Source organism: Python bivittatus, unplaced genomic scaffold (genome assembly GCF_059951505.1).
Source record: "Python bivittatus isolate LINGU-HERP-01145 unplaced genomic scaffold, Pbiv_v1 ctg000980_np1212, whole genome shotgun sequence".
In the NCBI taxonomy this organism is placed as follows: Eukaryota; Metazoa; Chordata; class Lepidosauria; order Squamata; family Pythonidae; genus Python; species Python bivittatus.
In genome coordinates, this window is record NW_028277125.1 from 6,841,289 (window position 1) to 6,859,462 (window position 18,174).

General features: G+C 47.2%; 1 protein-coding gene across 2 annotated transcripts in view; it reads right to left on the reverse strand.

Moving 5' to 3' along the window:
- CHRD (chordin) overlaps positions 1–16,360 on the reverse strand; it is a 56,199-nt gene extending 39,839 nt beyond the window's left edge. Inside the window, exons 1-4 of one of the 2 annotated variants that reach the window (XM_088132199.1) lie at positions 15,726–16,360; positions 13,200–13,303; positions 8,703–8,826; positions 1,482–1,628 (exon numbers count right to left, since the gene is read on the reverse strand). In XM_088132199.1, the coding sequence (XP_087988325.1) occupies positions 1,482–1,628; positions 8,703–8,826; positions 13,200–13,303; positions 15,726–15,891 (541 nt within the window). In that variant the 5' untranslated portion in view covers positions 15,892–16,360. Of the gene's footprint in view, positions 1–1,481; positions 1,629–8,702; positions 8,830–13,199; positions 13,304–15,725 lie in introns of both variants that reach the window. The other variant, XM_088132198.1, reaches the window with a different exon arrangement.
- Positions 16,361–18,174: the final 1,814 nt, after the last annotated feature.

An 18,174-nucleotide genomic window follows, 5' to 3' on the forward strand; every position in this document is an offset into this window, starting at 1 on the left:
TGAGCAGAAAGGGTAGAAAATGGAGGCATTAGCAAAATAAAGACAATCTCAAGCTGAGCTGTTGATGCCTCCATACATCATGCACACTGTGGGAATGCAGTCAGTAGATCTTCACCTGTCCTGGTTAAGCGTGTTGTATGAATACAGCCACCATATTTCTCTTTAAGTATTCCATATTCAAAAACATGGAGCGGACCAAGAACATTTTTATAAAACGATGTATCGTTGGTAATTAACTCCTGGTAAGTTATCAAAAATGTATGCTGGTGTAACAAATGTTGGTTGGAAATGTTTGCAGGGCGAAGGAACCTTTGATCATCTTTGGTGGACCTGTGAAAAGGCTAAACAAATTTGGGATCAGAGATGTATTGCTATCCAAACGATTCTTAAAGTGAGGATTCAAAAAAAACACCAGAACTGTTTTTATTGGGTTTGATGAAGAAAGGATTGGAGAAACAACATGGAACTTTGGTTTTGTATATGATCACAGCTGCAAGACTGCTACATGAGCAAAGATGGAAGGATCCCAAATACCTACAGTGGAAGAATGGATCATTAAATTAATGGATCTGGCTCAAACGGTGAAGTTAACAGCGTTAACAAGAGATAATACTGGGTCTACATTTGTCTCCTCATGGCAACCTTTCTTAGATTATGTGCTTGTGTGGGGAAAAAATGAGGCTTTGATTGTGGGATTTAATGATTAGATGGTTTGTGTTGATAGAAATGATGTGAATTTGGATTAATTAGTGGTAAGAGATTAACTTTCTTTTAATATGTATCTATATCGGTACTGGAGATAGTCGGAAGTCATTTTCTGTTTCATCTTTCTATCTATTCTCACTATTTTAGTTTTTGTCTTTTTCCTTTTAGTTCCATTGTCTTTCTTTGCTATACTCTCTGTTTTGTCTTTTAATTGTACTTTCTATATATTATTATTATTAGGAACTCTGTGGGATTTACTTTGGATTCAGACATTCATTTGGATAATTTACACAGCCCAGTTTATGAACGGTGCAGTACTTCCTCACACTGCAAAACAGTGGCTGAATTCATGTACTATTCTAAGTAAATAGTTTTCTTATTTAAAAAAAAAAAAACATGGAGCAGACCGTACTCAACTCCACCCCACCCCAATGTCCTGAGAGCCCTAAAGAGTGGCCATGTCCAGGTCACTGACCCCCAATTAATGTATAATGTATTAATTAGATTAATGTTGAATAATGCATTAATTGGGTTAATGGCTAATCGCAAACCACTGGAAAGCTTCTCCAGACACAGTCTTTTGTGCTTCAAGATTTCAACATGCATCACCATATGCTGAGGCCCTTTTATCAGTCATAAGGACTAGAAACTTGCTTCTTTAAAATAAACGAAATGCATACTGGGTGTCTCTGGAAGATAAAGTCTGTAACACTACATCCTACGTTTACACACACAGGCACCCTGGAATCAGGACCTAGGCACAACCTCACCCATACCTATCTGGCTGTCATCTCGGATCAGGTCCTCGGAGCTGAAGTAGGCACGGTCATTGTAGTTCCTATGTAAGTCATCTTCTTTGTCCTGGAAGTATTCCATGTTGTCAAACAGCTGCTCAGATCTTTTCTCCGGGATGCTGGTGGGGGCTGCATGTTGGAGAACGAAAGAGTTTTGAGGCACCCAAAAATAAGAGACCAAGTTTTATATCTTTACATCCCTTCTGCGAGCTGCACTGGTTACCAGTTTGTTTCCGGATCCAATTCAAGGTGCTGGTTTTGACCTTAAGGGCCTTCATGGCATGGGGCTGGGCTATCTGGGGGACCACCTCTCCCCAATTACATCTGCCTGTCCCATCAGGTCTGGCAGAAGAGGTATGTTGCGGGTCCCACCTGCCAAAGAGTTACATCTGGTGGGACCCAGGAGATGGGCCTTTTCTGCCATGGCACCCACCCTGTGGAACATCATCCCGCCCCCCCGAGGTGAGGTTGGCCCATCTCTGCCAACCTTCCAGAAGTCCCTCAAAATCTGGTTGTGTCAACAGGCCTGGGGGTTCACAAGGGAATGGTGATCTACTGAGGTGACTCCATTGTTCATAATATCTGATGTTCTCTCCTAGCCTTTTAATAATAATTTTAAGTGTTCTATTTGTTGACTATTTTTTAAATTTGTTTTTATGGTTTGATTATACGCCGCCCAGAGTCATGTTTCGTGAGATGGGCGGCCATATAAATATGATAGATAGATAGATAGATAGATAGATAGATAGATAGATAGATAGATAGATAGACAGACAGACAGACAGACAGACAGACGGACGGACGGACGGACGGACGGTCGGTAGGTAGGTAGGTAGGTAGATAGATAGATAGATAGATAGATAGATAGATAGATAGATAGACGGTAGGTAGGTAGGTAGGTAGGTAGGTAGGTAGATAGATAGAGGGATGGATGGATGGATGGATGGATGGTAGACAGACAGACAGACAGACAGACAGACAGACAGACCGACCGACCAACAACCCCACAGCAGGCAGAGCTGCAAGATCCCATTTGTTCCCCATCCCTGAGATTTTTCAGCTGCTGACTGGGGGAATGAAGAGGCAAAATATTCTGAGAACAAAGGCTGCAGGCAGCCATTTATTTCTTCTCTCCATGCTTTGAAATACATTGTAATTGAGTAGGTCAGGAAACAAGCATCACAAGAAATGTTAAAACGCTATTATTATAGACTATGATAACAAAATCCTGAAAGCCTGACAGCATTTCCCTTTCCCTCCCTCTTATACCAGGGAGAGTCAAGGCAGGGCAATCTTGAGTTTCTTTCTCACCCTTTCCTGTTTTCTGAGCCTCGGCTCACGTTTTATTCATGATTGCTGCATATTTTCTCCAAGGTCACCTCTATGCTCCTCTACCTCTGAAAATCAGCTCCTACAACCCAAAACAGAGATCTAAAATCTTTGGCTCAGTCACACAATTCCAGGCCCAAAAGTCAAACAGCAATAAATAAGGTCACCTACCCCTGCTTTAACTAGGATCACCATTCCTGACTCTAGATCAGTGTTTCTCAACCTTGGCAGCTTTCAGAAGTGTGGACTCCAACTCCCAGAATTCCCCAGCCAGCAAGGCTGGCTGGGGAATTCTGGGAGTTGGAGTTCACACAAAGCTGCCAAGGTTGAGAAACACTGATTTAGACAGAGGAAAAATCACAAAAGGCAGGGCTGGCACTATCATGGATCATGTTCACCTACTGCGTAGTAAGCTTAGTTAGCATTAACCTGGGTTACTCTTATGGGAGTGGTAGCTTAGCATGAGTGCAAACCAGATTGTTTGATTGGCTGACAGATCAATGCGCTGAACAATCCCTGATAATGGGTTACTTAATAACCGAGTTAAGTGTGTTACACCTCCATGCACCAAAGTGAAACAGAAACTAAAGTGGGAGAAAAGGTAAAAGGAGACCAGGAGATCCGGGTTCAAATCCCCCCACAGCCGTGGAAGCTTCCTGATTGCCTTTCAACTCTCAGGCCAACTTATCTCACAGGGCTCTTTTGAGGAAAAAATGGAGAAGGTAAACTCCTTGCTGAAGCTGAACTCAACTCCTGTTGACTATATGAATAAGTTTAGGTAGTTTTCTTGAAAACAAGATAGAAATGTCGCTTCTTCCAGGAAATGTTTCCAACTTCCTAATGTAGCCAAAGCACAGAGATTTCCCAGTGGTCTCCCATCCAAGAACCAATGAGGTCCAATGCTGGTTAGCCTGTTTCAAGACCAGCCAGGGAATGCCGATTCAGTCCAGCTATGTTTATTAGCTACAACCTCTAGCAAGAATCTTCCCAGACTAAAACCCCAGTTCCCAAAGTCCTCCAGCCACAACAGTGTGAATTCTTCAGGGAGGTGCCAGTCTCATCCTCTTGTTCCTCCCACGCGGTTCTGGCAAGCTAAGAAAATGTTTATCTCTCTGAGCTTGGCCTTCATAATTCCATTCCATCACACACTTGGCCACATAGAGACTTGGTGTGGTATAACAACAGCAACAACAACAGCACGGATGAGGGGAATTGAAGCTTATCTTCATTTCCCCATAGGGTGTGAAAAGAAATATAAGCCAAGTTGAAGAAATCACACTTGCACCATGGGATACTAGGAGGAAAGAGGAAGACGACAGCGCCTGTCACCCCCCAAAGTCTCTTCCATTTTAAAATGAGGCCCACATCCTTCTTCACACAGTTATATGCGTGCTGGGCAGACATAAAAGAAAATAAAGACGCTGCCCTGCCACATCGCTCGGGTCTGGAATACGGGGTCAATGCTGGAGTTGAACTGCCCCCACATCTCTAGGGAAAGAGGCAGAAAAGGGGTTCCCCAACATTGCCAGGGTACCTGGAATCCCACCCCATTTCAAACACACCAGTGCCAGGATGGAGAATCCCATGTATGACCGGAGCGGGAAAATTTACAGCATCCACGTGTGATGATTAATGCTGCCCAAATGTGCTTTTTATTTATGATCTCCAAAAGCATGTTTGGATGGCATTTCGTAAATGGCTGGGCGAGGCCACAGGCCACAGGCTTCTTTTGCCAATAAGGCAGCAAGACCTGCTTGTGCAATCAACCACATCAGGACAAAGTCTTCCTTTCACTCAGATTCCCTCATGTTCCCAAGCAAAATACCCCAAACCTGAAATCAACATATCAAAAGCAATTTGCGGGAACTTTGCCGTGTCAGCAGAGTAACTCAGGATTCAGAGCAGAGCGGAAAGACAGAGCGCTGTTCCCACTCTGATTCAAACTTCGGATGCTGATCAGTCTTGTGTTTTTTTAATAAAGCCAAACCAGAGTGACGGCAACGTTTCGTCTTCACTCTCAATTGGCTCTGTGCCTTTACTGCATACAGCAGCAATGGATGATGTGAGGAACTCCAAATGAACAGTGACTTCCAGCATCTCTTATCACTGGCCCTTTTTGCTAAGCTGAAAGGAGGATTTGAGCACACATTGGCCATCATTGGCACAAACAATTTGTGGCATTATCACAAAGCCAAGTGAGAGAGAGGGCAATGTTTCCTAATTTCATATTGGCCACATTCAGTGTAGTTTTAGGGGGAAAATGGTGCTAGGTAATACCATTTCACCCTTCTTAACCAAAGTCCTAAAAGTATCAGTAAATGGAAGATCTTCATTGCGAGGAGGAACTGGAGATAGTTGCTATTTTCACTCCACTCTGATTTCTGTAGCGTATGCAAATGAGTTGCATGTGCTGATTTTAAACTATTTAATGGAACTCTTTTGATCAAGTTGGCAAAATATATACACGAAAAATAGAGTTTCCCCAACCAGTTTCCTGCTTGAAAATCACCCATACTTAAGTAGATGTGTAAGACCTGCCAATAGATTATTATACAGTGGAACCTCGAGTTACGAATTTAATCCGTTCCGTGACTCTGGTTGCAACTCGAATTGGTCACAACACGAGGCAAATTTTCCCATAAGGTTCAATGTAATTACCGTTAATCTGTTCCGGCATCCGCGGACCACGCGTCAGGGGCGGAAAAACGGCCGCGGACCACGCGGCACGGGCGTAAAAATGGCCGCGGACTACGTGGCACGGGCGTAAAAATGGCCGCGGATCCAGTTCGTAAGTCGAGGCGAGTTCGCAAGTCGAGGTAAATTTTTGGGGCCAGAGCTGGTCGTATCTCGAAAAATTCGTAAGTAGGGGTGTTCGTAACTAGAGGTACCACTGTATACACAAAACAGTCTAATTCACTGCTTTTCAAACTTGGCAACTTTAAGATGCCTGGACTTCAACTCCCAGAATTCCCCAGCCAGCGTGAAAAACACTGACTTAGAAAAATTAATCTCCTGCATTTGGATGTTCATTCTTCACAAGGGGCAAGATGACCCCTCCTTCTTCCCCCAACCAGCTTTGCTTTCATACTCTGATCCCTACCGCAGTTGCAAAGCAGCACCATGATAGAGAATAGGTGAGGAGCAGGAATTGATAGATGCAGGAAAGGAGAAGAGACGAAAGGGTGGTAGACAATTTAGATGCTCAGCAAGATGGAAGCAGGCTCCCTCTGAATTTGAAGTGGCATGGAATTAAGTCAAGGCATTTGGAAGGGGCGGGGAAAATAATTCAGTTCTGGCTTTCGAAACCACCGTCCTGAAGCTGGACGAGCTCTGCAGGCCATCCAGCATTTGAACTCCAGCCCTCTGCTCGTGTACCCAGATGGCTCCAGACTACTTTCCTCCTGTCCAAACATTAGTTCTGTCCAGCAGCTGGGATCAGACAAGGGCAGGTGTGTGCAGGGTGTTATGGCGATAAACATATCCCCTTCTTAGTCATCTCGGAAAAGCTAAACAAATGGGAAATAGACTATACAAGGGAAAGCAGGGCACAAAAAATCAACACACCGAATAAACAAGAGAGGAGGTTCCATCTGCGCCACTGGACCCCCTTCCCTCCTGTCTGCCTTCTGATGCCGAGCCTGGGCTGAACATTGGAGCGCTGAGATGGAAAGAGGGGCAACTGACGGAGGGAGGGAAGGATGCAGCGGGACGGACTGTTCTAGGAAATACTCTTTACGCCAGCCCTGCCAAGAGTCATGGGTAGAGAATGTGGAGTGGGGGGGGAGGTCTACGGTTTAAGAGCCCCGCTTCACTCTTTCTCTGCCAAAAGAGAAAGAAAAAAAGAGGAAGCTTCTAGTCCCCGCCAAAGGGACCGGTGATACGATGATCACATAAGCAAACATCAGATGGGCCAGACGCAGCAGTAGAGACGGTGGGACGGTGCAAGTGACGCAGTTCTCACCACTTAAAGCTATGGAGGGGCTCAGACTGGGCATCTGGGCAACAGAGCTTGGTTCCTTATTTCCAAGTTGTTGGGAACCAGTTTATAAATTTATATTTAAAAAATCCCCCCTCACCCCTGTGGGTGGTCTGTGTCTTCCTCAGTCTCGGGTCCTCTCCCAGAGGCCTGGGAGTTTGAGGGTTCTGCGCAGCATCTGAGCTGTTCCTAGCCCTGCAGTCTTCTGGACAGAGAGCTCAGATGTTGTTCCTGGGACCTGTTGGAGCCCCTCGCCCAGCTTAGGAGTCACAGCCCCAAGTGCTCCTACCACCACTGGGACCCCTTTGGCCTTGACTTCCCACATCCTCTCTAGTTCCTCCTTCAGGCCCTGGCCCTTCTCCAGCTTTTCATACATCAGATAGATAGATAGATAGATAGATAGATAGATAGATAGATAGATAGATAGATAGATAGATAGATAGATAGATAGATAGATATTGTATAGCTGCCCACCTTGCTGTAGTGACTCAAGGAGGCTTACAAAAACAGTTAAAAACAAAGGAACAAAATGCAGTTTTAAAACAATATGCAAGGAGGAGGAGGAGAAGCAGCAGCAGATGACCATGTGCCCAGAGTTGAAAAATAAATTGTTCCCCTTCAGTCACTGAAATGGCTAACAATCAAGCAACAGGGGTTGCTCAACTTCCTGGCCTGAATGCCTGTAGAAACATCCAGGTCTTTAACGCCTTGCCAAAGGCCTGTGGGGTCAGGGCCAACTGGATCTCAAGTGCTAGTCGCTGAAGGTTGCCAAGGGAGCCATGTAGTGGCCAGCTTCAGCTTTGCAATTCAGCCAGATGCAGCTGCTGCTTTGAACACTGCCTCTTGGTTTTACAAGGAAGATAACCTCCCCTTCTCCCTGTCTCCTCCCCTCCTATCTAGCTACATTCCAGTCCTCTTAGTTCCTTGCTACCCAACCTGGTGCACAGTCACCATCTCATTTTCAGACAAGGCCTCTAGCTGCGGGCATCCATACGATGCAAACTCCACCTCTTACATACTTGGGTATGAGGTCATGATGCAAGTATCAAAGGGTGGAGCTTGGCTCATAATGTCACCATGCCAAGTACAAAGGGGCAGAGCTCCCATCATGACATCACAAGGCACATTCTGTCATTCTGGAATCATCATGCTACTTGGGTATTGCTCCTTCTTGGCCTTCATTGGTAGTTTGGGTCATCAGACCTTCATGTTCCTTGCCAGGATGAGACTGTGGTTGCATCCTGCCACAAAGTTAGGCCCAGTGGAACAGCTTGGGCAGCCTTTCAATTTAATAAATTCAATCAATCAATCAATCAATCAATCAATCAATCAATCCACATAAATCAGTAAAGAGTGGTGGTCAAGAATGTGGAAGTGTAAGGATGTGGAAGTTCACATAAAAATAGGTCTGCAAAAATGTTGACAACCACTCTTTATTTATTTGTTTGACAAAGAGGTGCCTGCATTCAATTTAGGACATCTCAGCCCAAGATGAATATTGGATTCGGTGCTACTATACAGGTAGTCCTCACTTAGCGACCACAATTGGGACCAGCAACTCCATTGCTAAGTGCCATGGTCACTAAGTGGAAAATTGCGTGACCATGACAGACTTATGACATCACTTCTCATTTGGTTGTTAAGTGAGTCGCCACGGTTGTTAAGTGAGACATCACATGACTGTGACTTTCGATTTTATTTCTGTGTTTTCCATTAACTCTGTGTCGCAAGCCGGTTGGGAAGCATGCAAATGGTGATCACGTGACCACGGGATGCTGCAACCATAATAAATATGAGGATTGGTCGCAAAGCTGTTTTTTTTTACACCATCGTAAATTTGGTCGCGAAATGAGGCAGTCAGTAAGCAAGGATTACCTGTAATTGCTATCAGCACTTACCCTTTGGGCAGGATTTGCAACAGTGTCCTGGAAGCAGAATAGCATCGGCACAAGGAAGTTTTGGGCAGCTTTGCTTAATGTTCTTACAGCTGACTTTGGCTGCAGGTTTCCCTCGGCGATTCCTCTGCTGGGGGAAGAAAAGAAAGAATGGAAAACCCTTACAATAACTTCTGCTGGGTTTGGGGGAGCTGCATTGTAGCACTTTGTGGTATATTAGGGACTATGCAGAGCCCTCCACATCCAGGCAAAGTTTTCCTATCATTTGCACTGAATGGTACAATTATTTATCATCAATATTTTGAAATGACTGATTATGTGGCATCAAGTTGTTGTTGACTTTCAACAGCCAGATAGAACCAAATTATTTTCACACCCGTCTTCCAATCCTACTCCTCCAAAGGGCTGGGAGAAAGCAATTTTGAGTTGTACTTGATGTGCAAAGGAGAGGCTACTTCCTTTCACAGGAAATATTATTTATTTATTTGAATGTATAAGCTGCCCAACTCCAATGGACTTGGAACCAACTTTCAACAATCCAGACCACCAATCCACCCACTGCTGTTTTCTTCACAGTAACTGGCACAAGGACTTCAAGTTTTCTGGCATCATTTTTTCCAGCCTGACTGAGAGATGTTGTGGATTAAACTTCAGATCTTCTCCAGTCAAGCAACCATTGGTTGGACTTTCTTTGGGGCACCAGGACCGGTCTTTTCACTGGTCTCCCCCCTTGGATGGCTGTAACCATCCAATGGAGCCACCATCCCAGTCGGAGCTCTGGTGTGAAGGCCCTTCAGGGCCCTCTGTCCACCAGCAGCTCAAACGGAGGCAGCAGGAAGTCAAGTTGGGAGGTTCTCAAGCCATGAAGGCCGATTGAAATCACTACAGAAAGGAAATCTGTGAATCCAAAGGGCAGATGGTTCTTGGTACATATCCTTGTGGCTGCAAACTGATACTGTTATCCCAATATCGCCCAATTTATAACTGCATTTGCCAAATACCCTTAATCTGGTTACTGATTTAACTCATTTGCTGGATTTTCATAATACATTAAGTCATAAACTAACTAAATAGGTTGGGTTGGTTTGACATGCTAAGCCAGAAGCTCCCAAACTTTCTACAGTAGGTTTACGGCGCCTTTAGTATAATTTTTTTCACAACACCCCAGGCCAAAACTGAACTACCCCGAGTTAGTAGTTTGCACAGTGTCCAATAGATGTTGAGTATCACTGTTTTTCTTCAAAAAATTAAAATATCCTGCAGTGCCTCTATGAGTTCACTGGGGCGTCGTGGGACACCATGACACCCACTTTGGGAACCGTGGTGCTAAGCTGAAACAAGGAAAAAACGAATCAAGATGAACACTGATAAAGTCTGCTGTGAGAATACAGCCCCAAGTTTTTACTTGAACTGTTTTAGCATGCTGTCAAATACGGCCAATGAGTTGGATCCAGACCTGGTCATTTTTAAAGTAAATTCACTGAAATCAATGGGAACAAGTTAAGAATGAATAACGTCCCATTCATTTATCTTCATCTAGTCTGATTTTCACTTTGTATCCTCACCAGTATATATGTTTGTATAACAGGCAAACCTAACTGATTGATTATGTGCTGTTGAGTCATTGTTGACCCCCGGCAATCACACAATGGTCCCAATGATGATCTCTCCCTAACCTGGTCCTTCGGGTCTTCCAACAGTGCCCATCACCACTGTAACTGAGTCCAAAATAGACTGAGTGTATGCAGCAACAGATCAAAGAGGTTGGCCAGGGAACTATATAAAGATATTTAGCAAGAAAATATTATTTCCTGCTTTGCCCCTGACGAAATAAGAATAAATCCCAAGAATACAGTTTTGGCCAGAGGCTGTTAAGGTCCCAACTCCCTGAACATTGGACTGAACAGAGAAAAGGACTTTTTTAATCCCTTCAAATATAATTGTACATGGTATGATAAGTGGAGACAATTTGGTGTAGTGGTGAAGGCACCAGGTTAGAAACCAGGAGACCGTGAATTCTAGTCCTGCCCTAGGCACAATGCCAGCTGGGTGACCTTGGGGCAGTCACTCTCTCTCAGGCCTAGGAAGGAGGCCAGGGCAACCACTTCTGAAAAACCTTGCCAAGAAAATGGCAGAGTCTACTCCAGGCAGTCGCCAGGAGTCAAGACTGACTCGAAGGCACCCCCCCACACATGATAAACAGAAAAAGTTCATTTTTGCTGAGTAACTACAAAGGTGGGTGAGTGGCCTATGATAAGACCTCCCACCTTTTAAAGAAGGGTTAAATGGTGTGGGAGTGAGTGCCGATGGTATTGCAGCCAAATCTGGGCCACCAAGAAATAAGGCGTGTTAGATAAAAAGGCAGCCAACCCTATCAAACCCTCCCCCACCCCCCACCCCAATTAAGGCCAGACATGAAACATCACATGAAGTGGGAACAGAAAGTTGGAATTCACGGTGGGAGAAGAGAATACCTAACCCAAAGCAAGTTTCAGCTCCAACTTGTTCAGTCTATGTGCATCCTAGATAACACAGATTTAACATCCACAACACCAGTGTGAAAACAGGCAGAAGTTGATTTGTAGGTCCTTTAGGGGCCACAAAGAAAAACTTCATTTCTTAAGTCTGTTCCCCAGGCACGACAATGCCTAATACATTCCAAGTGCAAACCTATATACCTCTACTCAGGGTCTCACTAGCTGTGTTGACACAATACATTTAACCAGGTCATTTAAGGACACAGTGGTTTATCACGTGCTAGGCTCACCGAGTGTAAATCTTAGCTAGATTCTGTTGTGCTTACTGGGTTGTGTGAAAGCAACCTATGTGGATAGTTCACAGTTCGATGTACTGTATAAACACAAAAGAGGGTTTACTTTAGAACCCAGATTAAGGGTATTGTGAGAACACAGCCATTGTTTCCAAGTGAAGAGCCGATGGTGGCACCTAGTTGACCTTGGTTGATCTTGGAAAAGCCACGCCGGTTTGGACTTGAGTAATAATTTGGATGGGAGACCACAAGGAAACCCCAGGACTATAGAATAAAGTACAAGTAAAAAAAAAAAGTTTGGAAGAAGGATTTGGAATCTTCTCTTATAGAGGCTAAAAAAACCCTACATGGACATGTTCACACGGTCCCCAGGAGCTGAGCTCAAGGGAATCTTTATCTTAATTCCCAAAAATGTGGATTACAATTATGTGTAGCAATTGTGAGCTCACAGGAAGCTGAAGGGTAGTTAAGGTAATCAAAATCAGCATTATTAGGGTAAGTGACGTTCAATCATGGATAAGAGGAAGAAGTCTCAGTGCCCAGCTGGTCTATATTCCTCCCAGGATGGGATAAAATATGCAAAGTGATTAAATTAAAAAGTGATTAACTAGAAGATGAGAAATTTCCTAAGTCTGTGTTTTCTGGCATCTGGGAAAATAAGATTGTTGCTCCTTGTTTCCTTTTGCTGAGCTAAAAGAAAGGGCCAGTGTCTGCAAGATCACCCCAGCCAACAGCTGGACAGCCTAGGATTTGTTAAGAAGCTCAGCCTGATGGGTGATCGTCCATCAATTTACTGTTTTCCTGAGGGTAACTTACAAACACAGAATCCACCAGTAAGGCAAGACTTCCTCCCCACAGTCTGCTACAGTTGGAAACGTTCTTGATTTGTGGCCCAGATCAACGTCACAGAACTGAGCTCTTGTTACAGTGTTCCAGATCGCTTTCTTTTTCTTTGAAGTGCCAACCCCACCCAACCTCAGAGTTTGCTTTCTCCTGCTCTGCATCTCCACGATCGCATCACCTGCATCCAGGCTTGCTCCTCTTCTGTTCTGCACGCCATTGCATCGTCCCAATTTTTTTTCCCTCCCTATTTGTAACTTGAAGGAATTTTTTAGGGTCTGTCTCTTTCTGTGAGCTGTTCTTCATAAGTCTGGCTCAATGTCTCCATCCCATCTTAGCACTTAATTCTTTCTGACTAAGATCTAAACACCAGAACGGAGGAGCTGCCAAGGTTGTAATTAGAAGATTCATCCCACATCCCAGCATTAGACGTCTTGCAAATATGTGAGTTAGCAGCAATCCCTTTAAGGAACCAGTGTAAGATTTTATTTATAAAATGTACGTAAGGCTGGGCTTGGAAGGGAATGAGCAGAAGAACACAGAACTGTTTTTTTCAGACTAGAAGCTAAATTCTTTTGCCTACCATATACTCTGCTGTCTTGTCTTCTAGTATATTTGGGGATAAGATTATTCATTGTTTGAGCTAGGGAGCTATGGAAAATAAATTTAAGTTGGCTGCTTTGGGAGTGACATTTTCTAGAAATTTGGGAGGGGGGGTCCTGGTTTTAAAGTGGGGAGGAGGCTTCCATTTTAGCATTATGGATTCTGAAGGCAAGAGTGGAGGTGTCAAACCAGTTGATGGGACACGAGGATCCCTTACTCCAGGAACATGGAAAACTGGCCAATTCTACAGTAACTGTCTCTTACCCTGGGTTCTCCATTACACTTACTGGTTCGCAGGTGCACACCACACAGTGCATAACGCCAAAGGGTTCCCCTAAATCAGGATGCCAGGTATCTTCCATGGTATAGAACCTGCCACCGAAATAACACCCTGCAAAGGAAAAGAGTCTTGAATGCTCCAGAAAACCATGCATTGAACTGGCTACCAAACCTAGTAAATCCATGTTTCTCAAACTTGGCAACTTTAAGAGATGTGGACTTCAATTTCCACCATTCCCCAGCCAGCACGCTGGAAGTCCACATCTCTTAAAGTTGCCAAGTTTGAGAAGGACTGTACGAAATCAAGCGAGCGAATTAACCCATTCTCTGGATTTGCACACTACGCGGGACCCTCAATTACCAAACATGTTTGCACAACATGTAAGCCACACGCACACGCATGTACCCACACACTAACCAAGGTTAACATTAACCAGATGATCCAGATGGGCCAAGGTAGGACTATTGATCTGGATGGCAAAATCCACAGGAGCACTAGATGACAGCCAAGAGACACGCAACCATCTACCATATCGTGGTCGCCACCATCTAGTGGTTCTGTGCATTTCTGCTGCCCAGATTTGGTAGACCTCATATGGTAGCATTCGGACAAACACCACTGGAAGCTGCCTTGAGTGTTATCAGGCTGTGTTCTTGTATTGCGTTCCCCGGTTGGTAGCAGCTTCTGTTTCACCCTATCGTTTGAACTGGATCACAAGACAGACGTTGAAATGCCCTGAATTAAGGGTAAGATCTGCCCTGTGGAGAAGATTGAGCTCTGCCACTGAATGACCATTTGTCAGCCTTGTGAGGTAGTCCAGATCGGAACCACAATCTGATGAACAAATCCTACTTTATTGTAAGGCTACATGAACAGGATCTTGCAAGACTGAAAGTATTTCTCCCCTCTTCTCTTTTTAGTCTCTGGAAAACAAGGGAGGGTCCCTTCTGAAATGCTTCCCATGCTTTTTCCCCACCTGAGGACAACTGCCTCTTAGCAGACCGTTGCCTAGGCTGTGGGTCTTCCTCCTGTCCCCCAAGGTCATTCCCACGTACCATTACCCCATCCCATCCCATCCAAATAGCCCCAAATTGTGGAGAAAAAACCCTGCTTGCTACTTTACCCCTATCCCACCCTTGCCCCCTGTAAAAACACCCATTTAAAGCCCGGGGGTCCCAGCTGACCCCTATCACTTTATCCCACAGCTGCTACTCTGCCATCCTCTCCGCTGGAAGCATTCCTTTGAATTCACCAAGAATGTACCCTTCAACCTGGTTTTTATTGCCAAAGCTGAAGTCTGAGACAGTAAAGGTAAAAAGGATACTTTGGTCCACACAGACAATATGTTTCTCCTTGCTAGAGTTGGGAGTCAAGCAGATTGACAAAGGATGCCAGAACCGATGGCTACCGGTATCTGGAGACACTGGCTAGCTATACTGTATTCACATGATACACTTACCCGGGCCAGTTGAAGGCTCTGCAGTTGCTGCGTTTGTACACACTACTGTACTTTATTTACCGGGCTAAGCAGGTTGTGTAAACCTGGCCCATTTAGTTTGTTTAGGATTAAATGCATGGTGTGAACCCAGAAAAAGGGTGAGTTTAGCAGGTTCAGCGTCTGACTTGGATGCAGCCAGAGTCCTCACCTCTGATTGCACATGACAACATCAAGGATCACTCCCACGTACAGAACAAAAATAAGAAGCCAAACTCTGCCTCCAGGAATTTACATATCTGAGACAGGCAGGTAGGAGGTGAGAATGAACAACGCGTCCACCTACTTGATTTCAGTGTCTGAAGGGGACCCATCCCCTTCTTGCCTATGCCCCCCCCCCCCGCTTTAATTGCACGGGAGTCTCGTGTCGCTAAACGGCCGTTCCATCAGAACCCCAAGCGTGCCGCTGAGCCGCCTCGGAATTCTTCGCATGTTCAGAGACACGCCGTCGATTCCGTCCTCCACCTGCGCAGGTGGAAAGGACAGGAGTGGGTCGCGCGGACCGAATCAGCCGAGCAGGAACACCTGGGCGCGGGATCTGACGGCCACGCCACGGGTCTGTCGGTCCTCCCCGCCCGCATCTTCGGCGTCCCCCATCTCTGTCTCCTGGGGCCACGGGGGCGCTCCCAGGCTCCGCGGCTCCCCCGAAGGCGGCCGGGCTCCTCGGGGTAAGACAGCTGTCTCGCCCTCCCGGCGCACTCTCCGCGCCTCCCCGCCGCCGGCCCAGAGCTGCCAATCCGAAATCGGCGGGCTCCAGGGCCGGCGGTGTCCGGGGAGGCCGCGTGCGTGTGCGCAGAGGGTGAGCACCGAAGCTTCGCCCAGCGCCCGCTCTTTCCCCGACGTGGCTGACCCGGGTCAAGCGCGGCGCCCGGGAACGCGACCAGGCCGTCGAAGCCAGTTGGAGACGGCTCCGTCCCGCCGGCCGTGCCGAGCGAGAGGGCCGGATACACCCTTGGAAAAGAGGGTTTGAAGCGTGTTAAGCGCAAAGCCCGTCTGCGAAGCCGCTCCCGGCCGTCCCGCTGCCAGGGAGGGTCCTACCTTGCGCGCCCTTGGAAGGAAGGGGGTCCGCCGACTCGGGCTGGATGAGCAGGAGGGTCTTGGAGGGCCCGGCGGGCGAGCCCTGCCCCGGCCACGCGAGGGCGAGGGGCGGCAGCGGCGGCGGCAGGAGCAGCAGCAGCAGCAGCCGTGCGCCCAGGAGGCTCATCGCGGCGAGGCGATCGCGGATCCCGGAGCGAATCACCGCCCCCTCTGGACCAGCCCCGAGCCCCGGCGGGTTTTATAGGCTCCGGCATCGGCCAAGCCGAACGGAGGGGGCATCTTCTTGAGCAAACAAAGGCGAGGATTGCGGATCACAGCCCCAGCGGGGGGCGCGCTCAACACCGCCGCGGGGGGGGGGGGCGGCCGTGCGCTGGAGGGATGGGGAAGGGGGGCGGCGGCAGCGGGGACGGATCGGGCCCCCTCCCGCCGCCTCCGCCCCCTTCCCGCCTCCTCCGCGGGCGAAGCGCTGGACCTGCGCGAGCACGGGGACTCCGAGGGTCCGACGGCTAGCCCAGGGCGGAGAGGTGTGGGAGAAGCCCCACCCGCGGCGGGCGGGGGCGGGGAAGCCTCTCCGCGCTGCTCTCGCCTTCCTTTCGCCCCCGACGGAGCGGCTGGCCGGGTCGCCCCACCCGCCTCCCCCCACGATTGTCCCCGCTGGCCCTAACCCGTCTCGGTGGGGAGCGGTGGCGCAGTGGGAACGTGGGCGCGACGCCGGAGCCTTCCCGTCATACCGTCGGAACCCCCTGCCCGCGCAGTTTGCACCCCCGGAAAGCGCCTGTTCCAAGCCGGTCCAAAAGTCCTGAAAATTGCCGAGGGCGATCCGAGTCACGCCTCCTAGGCCCCATCCCACCTCTCCCCACTTTGCTAAATGAGGGCCAGTATAGGTCACAAAAGTGGCGCTGGAAGTGGTGGGCCCTTAGGTCCCCTTTCCAGCCCCCCACTGAATTAATTGCCCATACCTCGAGACGGGTTTCCTTCATAAGGACCACCTGCCCCAAAAAACACCTTGATAATACTCTCTACCTGCACGCCAAACCAATGTATGAAATCACACTGCTGATCCCGTGATCTGACTTAATCCCATATTGGAATGAACCCTCTGCCCAGCCTGTTTCCTCTTGAAACCATCCCCCCTCCCCCTCCAAATTGGGGCCCCTCCAGATCTTTGTAGCCTCTACCCCCGCATTGACCTAAAACAGCTTTCCCCACAAGGATTGGGCTGGGGGTGATGGAAGCTGTAGTCCCTAGAGCACAGGGATCCTTACTCTTGCTCAGCATCTATGCCCCTTCACTCTTCTGAACTTGGCAGGTGGCCCCAAAAATCTTGTTGGATTTTAGGATCGGGTGCAGAAGATCTGCCTTGCCTTGCCTGGAAGCCTCCAGCCCGAAATTCGTTCTGTTGGTGCTGTATCTGTACACTAAATAGCAATGCAGGATATGGTTGTTCAAAATTCCAAAAACATTTAAAATTTCTCTAGGGGCTGAGGTGGAGCTACCTGTCAAGTTCAGGTTCCTTTGCTTGATTGTTGTGGCTGCAGTCTTTACCTTACGTCCTTCCTGTTTTTGGTACTGATTTGATTTTTTTTTTTAAATGCCCAAAAAATCTCATTCCCCATTCATTCGCCTTAAGCAAATGCAGTTTTGTACATTTTCAAAAATGGACGTATTTCTGTGTGTACCTTTTCTGATTACAATATAAGCGTTTTTTTGTTTTGGGCGGGTGAGGGGGCAGAACAGGACTGGAACGTTGCAGAGAAGAGCAAACTGGGAAAAGCAATTTTGATTTAATTCGAGACTTGAAATAAGGCGAATTTACAGTTAAGATATAAAAAAATGAATGTCTTCTTTGAGTTGTCCTGCTTTCTTGACAATAGTGTAGAAGCTGGGTGCCATTACCACCTTCTTCCGTGTTCACTTTTCTCAGGTATAACCTGAGCTCCATGGTTTCCTATAGTCTCCCATCCAAATATTAACCACTCCTGGCCCTGCTTAGGTTCTGAACCTGGAAAGTTCCTCCAGGTGCTAATCCCTCCCTCCTACATTCTATAAACCATGTTTTTTTTTTTCCTTTGCCAGCTTTGCACCAGCTTCCAGCCCTCCCCAAAGGGGGACCCTGTTTCTAGAATCCAAAGCTTATTGAATTGGCCACCTTGGGATGACACCTCCAGTGGGACCTCATGGCTGCGTAGAGCCCAACAGGGTAGAAATGGGTGAGATGGCGATGCTGTGGGAGGCGTCCTTCTTAGGCCATCAGCAAAACCCAGAGAAGGATCATGTCCCAGGAAGCAGGGAGTGGACTGGAGCGAGAAACCCTTACGAGAACAAGATTCGGTGGGAACAGAGAACTTGTCTGGATTAACCGAATATTGGCAGGATAGGTCAAGAAGAAGATGCAGAAAGGAAAGGCAAATGAGTTTCGGGGCTTGGGAATTAGAACGAAAGAAAATCA